This window comes from Ammodytes marinus, assembly GCF_949987685.1.
Source record: "Ammodytes marinus genome assembly, chromosome: 16".
NCBI lineage: Eukaryota > Metazoa > Chordata > Actinopteri > Uranoscopiformes > Ammodytidae > Ammodytes > Ammodytes marinus.
In genome coordinates this window covers 20,521,262-20,538,582 of record NC_137220.1, presented here as the reverse complement: position 1 = coordinate 20,538,582, position 17,321 = coordinate 20,521,262, and the positions used below count along the sequence as shown (strand labels likewise).

At 42.5% G+C, this 17,321-nt stretch overlaps 1 protein-coding gene across 1 annotated transcript; it reads right to left on the bottom strand.

The window, feature by feature from the left end:
* Positions 1-16,740, bottom strand: tlcd4b (TLC domain containing 4b). The gene is made up of 7 exons (XM_080043224.1): positions 16,490-16,740; positions 12,529-12,681; positions 9,183-9,272; positions 4,795-4,853; positions 4,335-4,429; positions 4,141-4,214; positions 1-632 (listed from the first exon to the last, which is right to left on the bottom strand). Exons 2-7 carry the CDS (start codon positions 12,672-12,674, stop codon positions 281-283), a joined length of 816 nt encoding a protein of 271 aa, XP_079899350.1. The 5' UTR covers positions 12,675-12,681; positions 16,490-16,740; the 3' UTR covers positions 1-280.
* Between the last annotated feature and the right edge of the window lie 581 nt (positions 16,741-17,321).

Sequence of the window (17,321 nt, the reverse complement as noted above, 5' to 3'; positions counted from 1 at the left end):
CAGAGGCTGCAAAGGGGCTGGTGCTCAAAGAGTGAGTCAAAAGAGCGGTGTCCTTGTCCCATGGTGTTGGGAAGACTCTTAGCCCCCAGTCCCAGTCCACTGGCCAACAGGGGAGATCTACGGGGCTGAGATTGGGGGGATTTTGGGGGTTGGGGGACGACGACGACGACGGCTACAGCAAAAGAGAGAGAGAGCGACTCCTGTATGTCTGACCCCTCCATCTTGTTTTATGTCTGTGCCTGTACATTATCCTCTGCTCTGTGTGTGTGTGTGCCTTCCTTCAGTCCGTGTGGTTGTTGACGTGCTTCTTGTCCGGGCTGGCCGGAGACACCTCCGCCCCTCCCTTGAGCCTGCGTCCTCCCCTGCCTGTCAGGACCTTGTAGCAGCCTCTGGCGATCTTATACATCCACACCACGTTGAGGATGTCCAGTGCGATGCAAGAGGTGATCCAGGCCACCTGCGCGGCCAGGCCCAGCCGCTCAAACTCCGCCGTGCCGAAGGTGGCGAAGACGCTGGCCCAGTAGGAGGGCATGACCGCGATGCGCACCAGGAAGAAGACCACCGCCATCAGCACGCCGTTGACCACCACCAGCCGGTTGGCGCGCGGGTACTTCAGCGCCTCGAAGAACCACCTGGACGGGGGGGGGGGGGTGGGGGAGAGCGTGAATAGGGAGTGTCAAGAGTGGAAGATATGGGCAGGGATATGGAGAAGCATGAATATGAAAAGAGTGGTGGACAGAGTATTTAGAAAAAAATACATATATAATAAAAAATAATAATAAATTAAAATATTAATAATAATTATTATGACAAAGGAAGCTTAATTACAATGAGTTCTGGAGAAGGGGTGGAATTAAACAAGTGTCCCTCCATAAGTATCGGAACAGTGAGGCCAATTCCTTTATTTTTGCTGTAGACTGGAAACATTTGGGTTTGACACCAAAATATGAATATGAGACAATAGATCAACATTTAAGCTTTCATTTCCAGGTATTTACATCTGGATCTGATACACAACTGAGAAGATAGCATTTTTTGTAAAGGAACACCACATTTTTAGGCAAGCAAAAGTATTGGAACAGATAGACTTAAAATAAATTAAAGTGAATAAGACTTAATATTTTGTTGCAAATCCTTCACTTGCAATAACTGCATCAAGCCTGTGACTAGGGTTGCAAAATTCCGGGAATTTTCAAAGTTGGAAACTTTCCATGGGAATTAACGGGAATTTATGGGAATTAACGGGAATTTTGAGAATTAACGGGAATAAACGGGAATTTACTCAATTTAAAGCAACCCAAATGCACTAAATTCTCCTAACTATGTTATTTCAGTCCAGGCAAACGTTCTAGACTGTAAAAAGCAGTTTTTTCAACTAAGTTTTAATATATTTATGAACATTTAATTTCAAATCAGATTTTTTTTTAAAGTTTATTGAGATACCCAACTTGATATCATAAATTGATTTTTACTAGACCAGGTTTACAGAGGCTTAAGCTTTGATTTTAAATATAGTTGGGGACAATATATTTTAGCATAATCTTGACTAAAACAACCAGATTTTATGCAAGTACACTTGGCAAATTGCACATAGCACACATCCTACTGCAGGGGTACTGAGGCCACGTCCCCTACATGCTCTGTGCATTCCTCCATCACATGGTGGGGGGCATTTGACTTTATTTATTGAATGGGTGGGGTCAGACAGATGAGTAATAATTTACTCAACATTCATCTTTTTGTTGTTCAGTGAAATTATTGATTGTTCATAAAATAATCAACTTGATAAAGTTCTTCTTACAAATAAATCTGTTCAAATGTAAATGGTAAATGGTAAATGGACTTGATTTATTTAGCGCTTTCTAGCCGATTTTCTCAGCCCCAAAGCGCTTTACATTTCTTACCACATTCACCCATTCATATACAAATGTAATGTTTTTTGATTGTATAATTTTGCATGGATGTCTGCCTATGACCAAACATAGTGTTTAAAAGTTTAGATTTATGGTTGGTTATGAAAAAAAAATCATTTAAATTACCGCCATTTTGTTAATTCCTATAATTTCCAATTTTGAAAATTCCCAAAATTCCCGAGCGAAAGTTCCCGTGGAAAGTTTCTGGAAACTTTCCGGTAATTTACCGGAAACTTTCCACCCCTTTGCAACCCTACCTGTGACCCATTGACATCACAAAACTTTTGCATTCTTTTTTTGTGATGCTTTTCCAGGCCTTTACCACAGCCTCATTCAGTTGCTGTTTGTGTTAGGGGGTTACTCCCTTCGGTCTCCTCTTTAGCAGGTGAAATGTATGCTCTATAGGGTTTAAGTCTGGAGATTGACTTGGCCAGTCTAAAACTTTCCATTTCTTGCCCCTGATGAACTCCTGTGTTGTTTTTGCAGTTTTTTAGGGTCATTACCTTGCTGCATGGTGAAGGATCTTCCAATCAGTTTGGTTGCATCTTTCTTTAAATTGGCAGACAGAATGTTTCTGGAGACTTCTAAGTTCATTTTGCTGCTGCCATCATGTTTTACTGTGTTGTTGTCAAGATGAACCTTTACCAAAGTGATGGAAAGCCTAAAGTTTGGAGAAAGAAAGGATCTGCTCATGACCCCAAACATACAAGCTCATCTGTGAAACACGGTGGAGGCAATGTCATGGCTTGGGCTTGCATGGCTTCTTCTGGGACGGGCTCATTAATCTTCATTGATGATGTAACACATGATGGCAACAGCTAAATGAACTCAGAAGTTTACACAAACATTTTGTCTGCCAATTTAAAGAAAGATGTAACCAAACTGATTGGAAGATCCTTCATAATGCAGCAACATAATGACCCAAAACACACTGCAAAAACAACAAAGGAGTTAATCAGGGTCAAGAAATGGAAGGTTTTAGACTGGTCAAGTCAATCTCCAGACTTAAACCCTATAGAGCAAGCAACAAACAACAACTGAATAAGGCTGCGGTGAAAGCCTGGAAAAGCATCAAAAAGGAGGATTCAAAAGTTTTGTGATGTCAATGGGTCACAGGCTTGATGCAGTTGTTGCAAGCGAAGGCTTTGCAACAAAATATTAAGTCTTATTCACTTTAATTTATTTTAAGTCTATCTGTTCCAATACTTTTGCTCACCTAAAAATGTGGTGTTCCTTTACAAATAATGCTATCTTCTCTGTTGTGTATCTGATCCAGATGTGAATACCTGGAAATGAAAGCTGAAATGTTGATCTATTGTCTCATATTCATATTTTGGTGTCAAACCCAAATGTTTCCAGTCTACAGCAAAAATAAAGGAATTGGCCTCACTGTTCCGATACTTATGGAGGGGAATGTATGTTGCTAGCTACGACGGGCCCTCTTTGTTTAGATACCCTCTGTTTATGTCCCAGTTCACAGAACCTAGGCTATGTATCAACACTGGATTTCTTCAGTATGGCCAGGTAGCAGATCTTTAGGAGGTATTCATTGATTTTGACAAAAAGTGTCCTTAAGAATACGCTGACTCCGCCTTTTCTTTTAAAGCACAAATACCAAAATGCTAAAAATGATCTGGTAAAAGTTAAAGTCCTGTATTATACATGTTACCGAAGTAAAAGTATAAATCATAATCAGGAAAATGTACTTAAAATGTTAAATTATTAAGTTTATCATTTTAAATGAAATGATGTCATGTATCTGGATGAGGTGGATTTTGTATAGGACTGAAAACTTGTGATTTTTTGTTCATAAATTGATTTTTATGGTTTGTAAAAGAATATATAGTTTAAATGAAAAGCAGCATATGCTCCCATTTGAGAAGCTCAATTAACTATTGTGCATATTTGCATAAACAAATGTCAAAACAGTCGATAGCCAATACATTTTCTCTCAAATTACCATTCAATTAATGGACCAATGTTTCAGCTGTACTTGCATGAACGCTTCATGTGTTTTCTGTGAAAAAGGTTCATTTCTAAAGTAACTAGAAACTAAATTGATCAAAATATTGTAGTGGAGTCAAAAGTAGAACATTTCCATCTGAAGTATACTGGAAGAAATGTATAAAGTAATACAAAAAGAAGTACAGTACTTGAATACATTTTATGTGTAACTTTCCACCACTGCATATGAAGTGGATATTCACTAGCATGGCGGCGGACTCACCTTTGGTTCACAAATGGTGTGGACAACTCTGAAATGAGACGAAAGTTGGCAAAGTAGGGAAGCACTCCACGTGTCTGCAACGACCAAACAGACCAAAATGAAACGTACTTTATGACACGACATGGGAATAATCCAGTGTCTTCACTGGCTATTTCAGTTCATACATTGTGTGTCTTGAAGACTGATGGACTCACCAGCACATATCCATATGCATAGAGCGCCGCCAAGTGGTGACAGACGAAAAAGCTGTCCCCCATAGTGCTCCAGTTACATGCAAGCAGCACAAGGTCTAGAGGACAGGGTGAAAGGCTAGTTAGAAAGGCATCAAGTTGATACGTCTGTTTGACCAAGGAGGATCATTGTGTACACTACAGCCTTTAAAAGAAAGCAGCAGCAGTAGTGGGAACAAGTACAACATGCTTACAAATGTAGAGAACATTTGCAGGAGACACATTTAGGGCTGACTTGATACTTAAAGCCTAAACTATGGTCATTACATTCATTTTCTAAAACAGTCTGGGTCAATTATACAGGGTAACTAAATACTCCATGAACAGGGTTTGGACGATTGTCTTCACCATATACACTGACTGACTGCCCTCACAGACTGTGTGCCAGACTATATGTTCAGACGACAGAAGAAATAGAACTCACCATAAAGGAGGTAACCACAGGTTATGGCTACATTTAGTTTGACGAGACCGGGGTCACCCCTGTGGAACAGCAGAGAAAACATTATTAGAAAGGTACTTTTGACACAGCTGAAACATTCATAGTGAACAAGTCTGGAGGGGGAAAACTACTTAATATTCCAGAACAATCTAAGACACTCACTCAAGACAGTCTACTTCTAATTAATGTAACAAGAGCAGCACGCCAGACAAAAATCATGTAGACGGATCATCCAAGGTTGATTGTTAAATGATTGTCTACTGTTGATTAGGTTGGAGTGGTAGTGCATTTACATCTTGATTAAAAAAACAACAGCATGTTGACAAGGCTGTAAAAGAAGTTGATCGTATTTGCGGTGTGTCCGTAGCACAACAAACAACTCTTTGAACAGCATATCAGAATATCTCTACAGCCTTTTCTGTTTCTGAATACACACTAATGAGTAGCCGAGGTCACAGACCCGTGACGTGCTCTGGTAACCGTTAGGTGTCCTTGCGATTAACATCTGTTCAAAATAACAATAAAGGTGTCTCTGCCTCAGTAGACATCCGATCCTGGTATCAGTCACACGTATCGTATAGCGAATTACTGGCTGTTCTGTAACAGGACCCTGCGACACACATACTGTATAAACATACACACTCCAAAGCAAACACGCACACACACACACACACACACACACACACACACACACACACACACACACACGTTCCATATAGCGGCTCACATTACCTACCGGACGACCCCTGGGCCCTGTCAAATGATATCCTACACCTTGCATTTCACCTTGGATGGTATAAGTACTTTGACCGAGTCTATATGAGTTGTACTAAAGTGTGGGCACTGTGTTTGTATGCACATGTGACACAGACGGCACAAAACCACAATGTTAATGAGGCATTCAATTCCTTTCTCCCCTATTTCGGTTTCATTAGAGAGAAAACGAGATAGAGAAAGAGAAAGAGAGAGAGAGATATCTTGTTTACTGATCAGTTGTGTCTTTACACCACTGCACTGAAGAGACCGAAATGCAGCAGGCAAGCGTGAACACCCAAACCAACTGAACAGAGAGTCAGTGGGAGAGTCTAAAGTCATGAGTCCAAAGACTTCCTGATGAATCATATCAGTGTGAGGCAGTCTCAGTTTATTAATTGTGCAGTGGACAATCTGAATGAATTGAGTCTAAATACATTACCAAACATGGGTTCAATTAAATAAATGTTCCAAAACCAATAGCGTAATGTAAAAAGGCAGCCATTAATAAACCAAAATAATGTTGGTGAAGACCTGATTTGGAGCTCTGGAGGTGCTTAATGACAAAGTGCATCTGCTCTAGTCTACTTATTTTTCCGTTTTCATCCTAGTGCTACAATTTACCCCACATTCATCACACAATCCGACACACCTTCTTGATATTGTTGTCACAGGCACAGCATGGGACGAGATTTTTATTAGAGCCATCTCGCATCGTGTGTGACATGCAATAAACCTGTCGCACAGTCCAAAAGGCGCATTTTAAAAAAAAATAGATGTTTTAATCCATCAAGCTTCATGTTCAACCATTTCTTTTTCATTTCTCTCCCTCAGTGACAACATGGCGTCGACCAGCTGCTGTGGTAATATTTTCTCAGTCTAGCGTCTCTACTGATACGGCAACATTTGTTTTCGCCTTTGTCTGCCGAATCCCGACGGCAGCACTTCAAGCTCCGCGGTGTGAAAATGTGTCTCTTCTCCTGGGTTACATTTCCTTGGGAGCGAAACAAATGGAGCAGAACATGTATCAATTTGCAAGGCGTCTGCTCGACTTGTACGCTATGATAAATGCTATGATAAATGCCACCTGTTCATTAAAGGGGTTGACATTTATCCAGTCGAAAAACAAATGATGTGGGTTAAGAGAGTTTGGTGCATCGGACTTGTTGACACTCAAACAAACAAGCCTCACAAAAGATGCAAAATAAATGTAGATACAATTTATTTTTTAAAGTTCCGACATCGAATTCAATGTTTTCAAGGTAGACTTGAAGTTAATGAAATCAAGAAATACAGGAGAAGGCGGGGCGGGGGAGACATGGTGCTTGTTAACTGAACGGATTATGATAACAGACTGGGTCGTGCTGACATGAGCAGCAGCTGAAAAACAATGCAGGTTTCCAAGAAGCATGGCTTCGGCCACTCATGCAACAACTGAAGAGAACAATGCTGCCGTTTGACAGGTTTTAATGATGCTGTAATACAAAATCAGATTGACTGGAGAACTTATGCTTGCAACACTCCTGTGTGGCAACGAGGTGAGCCCCGAAGGCATTAGGAATACCGCTGTGTATTGATTGGGGGATAAGTTGCCACATTTAATAAGATGAAATTCACAGAAAATCGCAAGGCACAAGTTGGAACACACGTATTACGCATAAAAGCTTAAACTATTTCCACAAAGAAATCTCCCTTTTTCTTTGTGGGAAGAACTGGAGGTAATAATGTGACAGAAAAAAATGGCACTAAAGGTGATTTCAGCGAATTTGGAGAATGCTTGTTGTCAAAATCAGTGAATATCTCCTCACAATCTGGCACCTGTACATTCTGTGTGTGTGTGTGTGTGTGGGGGCTGAAATAAAATCCGGTGTTAATACACAGCCTAGGCTCTGTAAACTGTTATGTAAACAAAAGGGGCCCACCCCTGTCGCTAGAAATACACACCCGTTTATAGAGCATAGCACAGGTAGCAGATGGTGAGGAGATATTCAATGATTTGACGAAGAAGCACTCTCTATAATCACTGACTCCTTTGAATCTTGTCCCACTTAAAAACACACAAAAAAAGAGGCTTGGGGAAGAATATTGGTAGGAGGGGGAGGGACGCCTCCATCTTTGGTCCCTCTTTAGACCCCCCCCCCCCCCCCCCCACTTTCTTTTTTTCTCCCCTTTTGGTCGCTCCATCACGGGCGAGTGTGACAAAGAGACAATAAGAGTGAGGTCGGTGTGCTGCATTGATTCGTCAGGCAGAGATGTGGGGCTTAAAAGACAGCTAGACGCAGGAGGTGGCGCACGGAAGACTGCTGCTGTGCGTGTGTGGGTGTGTGTGTGTGTGGGAGGGGGGGGGGGGGCAGAGGACTAGGCTGTTGTTGTTTTGTTGGAGGGATTCTAGTCCGTCTGCTACAGAGCCAGAGAGGAAGCGAAACAAGATGGAAAATAAAAAGATAAAGAAGTGAAGGACGTTGATAGAGCTGTTAGAATAGGGAGGAAGTAAAAATATTTTAAAAAGACAGATATTGAAAGGGAGAAAGAAATGGCCGGATTCATTGATACAAAAGACAGAGTGAGTGAGCAGTAGCATGGAGAAGACAGTGAAGATAATAATCAAAGGCTAAATCCACTGAATCTACAACTCTCTGGAGACTTGGCTGACACAGTTACATCCCTCCTCTACCCTTTCCCATTGTGTTCTGATGAAGGGAACGCCACTGTCATCTCTCCAAAAAGTTATATATGACCAATCCTGACTATCCTTCACTACAACCCACCACCCACCTTCATCCCTTTCCTCAGATCCCAAGTGACTGCCGTTCTGAATAGAAGGAACTGTGTGACGACATGTTTCTATTAAAGCGATCAACACACACACACACACACACACACACACACACACACGATGGGCGGTAATATGGTAATTCCATATCCTGGGGTGTCTAAAAATAGCAACAATATTCCTTTAATAACTGTCATGAAAAAAATCTGCTGTGTAATGTGCGTACGTTTCTAATAAATCCCCTCAGAGTGTGTGTCCGTGCCCAGCAGCAGCACCAATGCCTGTGTTACAAGATGACCGAGCTCCTGTAAAAGATGGAGGCCTAATTTGTCAAATAAAGAACCTGTCAAAATAGGACAACGCTAAATCAGACACGCTCATATTTGCGCTGCACGTGTAAACCTCTTCTCAAACGGAATTAAGCGAAAGAAAAGATACGGACACAATCGAGTAAGTCCCAAAAAAAAATGCAACTGCTTGTTCATTGTGTATAGCTTCTTAAATGTATAAGATTGCATGTACACATACCAAGCCAAGTCAATTACATGCAGTGATTTTGTTTGTTTTCTTCATTTTGAAAGTAGGTTGTACTGTGCAGCGCTGTGAAGTAAAAAAAAAAGTATTTCGCTAAGGTTTTTTTAACTGCCAAAATGGCAAAGTATGAGGGGTCAATATTATTGCCTTTTCCAATTGGTATACTGCATCCTTGCTTGTGTGTTTATGGGGGTTTACAGGGTCCTCCCTACACGGTGGCATGACACACAGTCTCGTGTCTTGTTTCACTATATTACAGTGGTGTTGGCTTGTTCAGTCATGAATCAGCTTTGCTCTCAGTTCCTCTTACCAGACGGGGTTGGCGTTGACCTCATCATCGAAGCACAGGATGTACAGACAGAACAAACCCACGATCAGAGCGTGCACAGTGGACACCAACCTGGGGAGGGACACACACACACACACACACGGTCAAAATAAAATTAACATGCTGGCAGACTGACAGGAGTTTACAGTCAGGAATTATAACCAAAGGGTAAACATGAAAGTGTGGGTGTGTGTGTGAGTGTGTGTGTGTGGGTTCTGTCATCCACACATGCTTCCAAACAGTATGTAATTACATCTATGTTGTCCCCTGTGTCCATGTGGGTGTAACTTCTTTTTAAATCAGGCCTGATACTGGCTGCCCCTGACCTTTGGAAGGCTTATCTGGGCCACTAAGGAGATACTCCAGAGGTCCAGTGGGCCTTATCTCCCCTGTACCAGAATCACTGCTCGTCCACTGTCACCGCACGGCCTCTTGGGTAAACAGCAGCCCCCTGTCCACTGCTGCAGGACTGAGCCCTGCTACAAACCAACTCCTGTATGAGTGGATGAGGCCCTGTTGACATCAGAGTGAAGTGTCTAAAAATGGAACAGCGACGGGGGAACTTGGCTAAAGAGAAGTTGGCAAGACAAATGCCGATGTAGACAGTCTACAAAAGGCTTCAGTTCCAAATCGGGCGGCCTCTATCTGGATCTTGTGTTTGTGTTGACAAATGATATTCGTAAGAAATGACAGAAAACTAAAATTGGACAATAGAGAAAAGGAACCAGATGTAGAGACGAAGAAATAAACAATATCAACAGTCAACAGTCGTATTGCTTATGCAGCTGTGTTCAATACTAGACATGAGAGCCTGCTGTCTTTAGAAAATGCTTTCTCCCCTCCTCTCCTTTCACTTAAGTCGCGGTTACATAAACAACACACTGATACACTGAGAGCTAGCTGTTATGCAATGGTAGGCCACTTTGAAGTCCATCAGTGTCTGGTCTTTGACTTGTGTTGGACTAATCCTTTATCAGTAAAACCATGACTTTCATACATGGACAAAAAAGGCAATAGTAGAATTGAAGGATTGCCTGCGAGCACTGATATATGGCAAGAAAAACTGACTAAAAGGTCAGTGAAAGAGGTTATGCAACCAAAAGTTATTGGCCTCTGAACTTCGCCCCTGGAAACCTAATCTTGTTCATGCGTGGAAGGATGGCGAGTTGGCCACCAGTCCTCATCAGTGTCCACGTCAGCACTGGAGCTGAGTTCCCCCCACAACACTGCTGTTTGCTTAACACAGGTCCAAGACTTTGCAATGTTATACCATCTATCCCAGGGAGGTTCCTCACAGTGGGCCTATAGGGGCTATCCATGATAACACATACAATTTGGGAATTTGTTTTTTTAGAGTTTCAACCTGGTTATAACGTCTGGATCCCAAAAGACCAAGAATGCACAAGAGAATCCAATATCTTTAAATTCAACATTACTATTTGTATTAAAACCTATGTTTCAGTAGAACAGAATAACATATTAATAAGCTGTTTGTTTATGTATGTCAAAGTGTGTCAGATCACAAAAAAACCTTGGAAGGAGAGAGATAATACTTGTTGGACATTTTAGGATATAGCCATATTCACATTATTGCAGAAGAGAGCTGGATGAGACGAATAATATTGTTCTCATGTCTGTACACTCAATATCAAGCTGATATTGTAGCTTACCACAAAGACTGTAAACAGCTAGCCATGTTCAGTCTGAGGTAACAAAATCTGCCTACCTAAACTAGTGTAGAAAAAGACGATTTGCTATTTTACGGGAAGTACCAGTACTTTCTGGAGCAGGGGTGTCCAAACTTTTTTCACTGAGGGCCACATACAGAAAAATCTACGAAGGGCCGGGCCACTTTGCAAAAATAACACATTTATCAGGACATGTAGCTGCTCTGATGTTTAGTTTCATAGTGTCTTCGTAAATTGTAATCCTTCTTCACGGCAACACTTTACTTGCACATTAAAAATATACATCCCCCCTCTTGTTAAATGCCATTGATACACCCAGTGTTTTCTGCTTTTACGTCTAATGTCCAGCTTGGTGAAAATAGTAGCCAGCTGAGATACCGCCCCTCCAAGGAGGGTCCGGGGGCATGCCCCCCCGGGAGATTTTTTTAAGTTTTTAAAGTGAAATGCATGAATCTGGTGCACTTTGAGAGGGAAATTAAGAGGCTAAAGCTGAAGAATTTTGTATGAAAAAAAATGTAAACACTGTCAGATGATTTAGAAGCTATTGGAGAAGGACACATAGATTTTCCATAATAATATTAATTTAAATTTAAATATTATGCAGGGTCCTCTGGGATGGCCTTGATGCTCTTTTTCTTTTATGGGACATATTTCTCTGCAATATAATGAGTGCATTTAGATTATTTAAAAATTAAAAGGGCCATATTACATTATATTTTTAAAATGTGCCAAGGGCCAATCAATCAGTGTTGACACCCCTGCACTAGTGGGTTAACTAAGAAATGCAAAAAAAAATTTTTTTTTTTTTTTTTTTTTTTTTTTTTTTTAAAGGGCCATATTGCATTATATTTTTAAAATCGGCCGCGGGCCAATAAAAAGCGGGCCGCGGGCCGCAGTTGGCCCGCGGGCCGTAGTTTGGACACCCCTGTTCTGGAGTAACCTGGAAATGTCCTAAGAGGCGCTGGAAGGTGGATTTTGTTACCTCCTCCTTAGCGGTTTCCCTGTCTCTTTTTCAAAACAGTTTTTTTTCTAGACGGGTTGGCTGGCTAAGGTTCAGTTGATAATGAGGGACTCTATCTGTATTGTGATGCAACAAACCATGCATAAATCCAAAACGATAACCTTTTGTGAATGATATATCTAACTCTGATAAGGTCTTAAAAAAGGTTGGTGTTAGCGATTCTGGAGAACGCTTGTTGTCAAATACACTTTGTCAAGATCAGTGAATATCTCCTCAAGATCTGATACCTGAAAAAAAAACAGTGCACTGAAAATAAATCCAGTGTTAATACACAGCCTACGCTCTGTAAATGGATATGTAAATAAAGGGTATGATTGCAAAGGGGGCCCACCACAGCTATCAATATGCCTGTTTATTTACAGAGCCTAGGCTGTGTATTAACACTGGAATTTTTTTCCAGCACCCACACAGGTCGTGAAGAGATATTCACTGATTTGAAAAAAAAAGATTTTGACAAGAGTTTTCCAGAATTGCCCATTCCACCTTTAAGTTGTTAAAAAACAAAACAAAGAAAAAGTCCAGCTTTGGTTTAAAAAAAAGCACTTACAGGTTAGACGCATAAGACAAAAAGGCCTGAATACAGGACAGAAAACAGTGGCTTCCTGTTACAGTTACACACCTGGAGTTCCACTCGGTGAACTTGGTGGGGGGCTGCCGTCCGTAACCCGGGGTGATGGCGGAGGAGACCAGCGGGCTGACCACAGAGAAGAGGACCTGGAAAGTCGCAAAGCTGCCAGCCACCACGGCCAGCTCTCTCGTCTCCATCACTCACCTAGAGAACAACAGACAGCAGGAGGAGGACGAGTCAGACCAGGATATACAGAGAGAGAGAGAGAGAGGCTGACGCATACTGACGGACACACTCAATCCATGGCTGTCAATCATTCTGGGCCCAGAGCCCTGTGTTGGTGGTGGTGGTGAGAGGGCGAAGCGGCCCGCGCCCTGTGTGGTTCACCCAGTCAACAAAGACAGGGATATAGCAGGGGACGAGACAGACCAAGCCGAAGAAGACACGCGGGGCGGTCTAATGCCAGTGACATGAGAGCTTCAGACAGTTCTTAGAGGTGGGGAGGGGAGAGAAGATGAAAGGCACACAGGAGCTACTAGAGAGGGCCAGAGTGAAATATGGGGAGTGAAGAAAAAAAAAGAGAAAGTTATTATGTGTTGCGAATACAATACGTAGCACGGCAGTCGGCAGCATTCAGATTTGGAATACAAGGTCTCTATTATTGTGCAGATTTTGCAAGTGGGGATTACAGTGAGTTGTTTAGGACACACCAGAACTCCCTGAGAAGCAAACAAAGGCTACAGCGACAGGGAAGAAAAGAGGATTGTGAAGATGGAGCAACGGGTTTCGGTTCATGAGGCAGAGGCTGTGAAAAACACATTTTGAGGCTGTAATCAAAACTATTTTTCCTATCTACTGTATGTGTAATCATCTGTTCACGATATTAGACCATTGGTATTGAATGTATTGCCTTGTTTTAATCTTCCATAATTGTTGTCTTTGTTGGCAGTATTAGCCAGAAACAGTAAAACTCATTCAAACTAATGACCCTGCAGAGTGTTTATGCAAACAACTGACTGTAAACAAACTGAAGAGTTGTGTGTTTACTAGCGGACAGTCACCCAGGTCAACACACTATAGTAGCCTGACTTTTCAAAACACAGGCATTCAGTGGAGAAGGACTGCAAAGGAAGAAAATTCCTCTTTGAGTCTACAAGATGTTTTGTTAGCCAGCGGATGTCTAAGGGCTGGAGCTTTAACAACTACACCGACATCATTATCTCAAATCGACAAAATAAGGAGCAAGTACAATAGTCCTAGTAAATCGTAGCCTTCAACTTGGACTGAGGACTATAATCATCATATTTGAAAGCATTCCCCGTTTCCATTATTATTTCCCCTGTCATCAACAGGTGTTGTTCATCAGCACCGTTTACACTTGTCATTCCATCCAAATTGTCCATATAGCTGCAACACCTATTAGAATTCTGAATACAAAAGGTAACGAAGTTGATAGGAAACACTGGATACCATCCTCATCATGACCCCATCATTTGCTCTTTAACGTCACATGTAAGTGCTGGTCTGGACTTTGGCCTGTAATACGCACTGGAATTCTGTTTTAACCGAAGAAATGATGCAAGCCATTGAAAACCACTTATTTCAGGAAAAGCCGACGATTACTAGGTAAGGATTATTAGGGGCAGGTTGACACAAAAGGTGGAGACTACAATCTAGCCATAAAGTGTGTGAAGGCTATGCCTCTTGGAAGCTGTGAGGGAATTTTGGGTCTTTAGTTGTAATATTAATGGTAAAGATTAATAGTTCATATGCCTATATCTTGTGTGTGTGTCTCACAGACTCTAGGTCAGCCTTGGAGCCTGTTAGGAGACACTTAGGTCAGTTGTATAGATAAAGTCTCATCTCCTTCTATTCCAGAATGTTATGGTTCACTGTGTTCAGCTCTGAACCAAAACATTGGTACGCTTGGTGCCCGAGCCCGAACCGGAGAGGTGTTAGAGATAGCGCGAGGTTAAGACACAGCTCTAAACATGTATCTGGCAGAATTGAAGTGCAAGTCACGAGAGTTGCAGTCCGGTTCTCCTTGGCCAAGTCTGTAATAAATAAATGTAATAAATATTGCTTCATAATTCATCCAAGTCTCCTGAAATATTCTTCCACCTGAGTTGACCTCCAACCTTAACAGAACTTCCTTCACAGAAGCGTCACCTAAGTTATTTAGCCGGTGGGAAGCACATGACACTTAAGGCATGTAGCCGACGTGAAGTTCTATTTTTACTCTAAAATGCCCTGTCATGGATACACACTGTCCTGTGTTGAAACAAGAACGAGCTGTTGAAGAAAACAAACCCCCTCAAGACAAAGTGCCACCAGCAAAAGCCATCAATCTAAATACTGCTAGCTCAAAGCCACCAGAGGCAATATTCACACCAGTTTCCCAGTTGAGCTCTAAGAACACTTGGAACACTTTAAAAAAAGCGATTCTGGAGAACGCTTGTTGTCAAAATCAGTCAATATCTCCTCACGATATGCTACCTGTCCGTATTGTGTGCGCTGAAAAAATAGCTGGTGTTAATACACAGCCTAGGCTCTGTAAACTGGCATGTAAACAAATGCTATTCAAACAAATGGGGCACACTGTAGCTAGCAACAAGCCCGTTTACAGAGCAGATTTTTTCCAGCGCACACAGTACGGACAGGTAGTGGATCATGAGGAGATTGACAAAAAAATGACACACATTATCCAGAATCACGAACTCCACCTTTAACTTCTCAAAATGGATGAAAATTGACAGAATGACAACAAATAGACCTTTTCCACAAATCAAAGCAGCTACAAGAAGTGCAACTCATCCTTGCTCCACCGAGCTTTTCCAATGCCCTCCCAGCCATTCACTAGAAAGCTGGCCTGTTCAACAGGGTAGCTGAGGCTGGGCAATCTTTCCTGGAGGAGCCATAGACAACACATTGAGAGCCTCATTATTGTCCCCAGTAGCAGCTGGCTGTGAACATTCCAGGGCCACGTTGATCACATGCAGCGTGTGACTGAATTATTCATTTGACATTCTTCACCTGGCAGAGCCTTCTTCACACGGCCCCAAGGGAAGAGGCATCACACACACACACACGCCCGGCCTCTTTACTGCGGTGGACACAGGAGAGGTAGCCTACTCCGCCCGGTCGACGTTTGACCTTGTTCCGCCTGGCTATATCCTGCTGCTGTCAGCAAAGGATGACCCCGTGACATATCGACCAAACATAAATAATAGCGGTTCAATTTCCCCCTGTTCCCTTGGAAATCCAAACCCGAACGCCTGTCTTACCGCATTGCTACACGAGACCAGTACGACTGAGTCGCCGCGGTGGTGGTAGCAGCTCACAAGCCTTGGCCAGCGTCGGCTAACCAATCTCTGTAGGCAGGTTGGGTCATGACACGAATACTGATAAATAACTGGCGATGATTGTCGCTTTAGCTTGCAAGACATGTTCGCATGTAGCATATGCTACTGGGTCTTACAATTAATTAATGAACACTCCCCTCTGTGACCGGGAGTGTTGTGCATGCTGCATGATAGCAACTGGCGTGTTGAGCTCAAAGTGAAAGGTAGGCTATATGTAACTGTATATTGCTCCCTCTCCTTGATAAGTCCTCTGACATTATGCTTTGCAGTGGGTGCATATGTATAGTAAAGCATTGCGGGCAGTTATTGGTAGGCTAATGGCGAGCAACATGTCAGACATACACCCTTATTATTATCTCTGGGAGACACAGTTTTTACAAAACAAACCAGGCATGTGTTGAATCAATTGTAATACGCAGCATTACTACTCGATCCCCATAACTCCATGGGAGGGAAGTTGTTGGCTATTAAGCTGTAAAACGGACGGCTACGTATAGCATCGATGCTGCTGCTGCTACCGAAGGCACAGAGGTGTTGCAGTCCCAAGATTTGTTCGGTAAAAACATATCTAAATGGTGTAAGATACGCACATCATTTGATGGCCCGCGCTATATGTGATGTGGTGGAAGCGTTAGGGAGAGCTGTGGTACCTGCTATCCGTCGCATAGGTCTGTGTTTGGGCGGACGAGCTCCCGTTTGGCCGCCGTCTTCTCCACTTTCTTGGTACAACTTGACGTTAGCTAGCAAGTCGGCTAAACTGATGCAGCCCGCTGGCTCTCGCTGCTCGAGCCCAGAGAGGGAGAGAGAGAGAGGGGGAGAGAGAGAGAGAGGAAAAAACAGGCACCTCCGCTACGCGAACAAAGCCGTGTCCCAACGACCATCACAGCCCGGACCAAAATGGCTTTTCTCACATCCCTGTTTTCTCACGGCCATGTGTTTCGAGATATGAGTCTGGAGGAAAAGTTTTTTACTCGTATTATTTTGGCGTTGACAGTCAGGACCCAGCCAGCGGTGACGTCGACACGTATATGCCCCCCCCCCCCTCCCCCACACTCCCTGCTAGTGTACACGCCCCCACCTCGGCAGAGGCTACTATACTTCCATGGGCTACACCCACGAGGAACAAAGGGCGTGCGTGCTGCAATATTACTGATAATAAGTTACAGCAAGATAGAAGGTGGAGACTTAAATGCCCGGAATATATTTTCCCCCCTGTCGTAGCCCCAATATTTCAAACCACTAGCCTATTTATTTATCATGCATTAACCTTTATTTATTCAGGGAGGGTCATTTAGAGCATATGGCTACTCTCTTTTCCAATGACGCCCTGATTAGGCTACAATAGGCTTAAAATAAAAATAGCTTGACCAAATTACAGTAGGCCTACATAGCCTCCGACATATGATCATAAAACAACAAAAAATCGAAAAGATCACAGAACAATATAACATGGCCTAATTACAGTAGGCTACATACAAATAA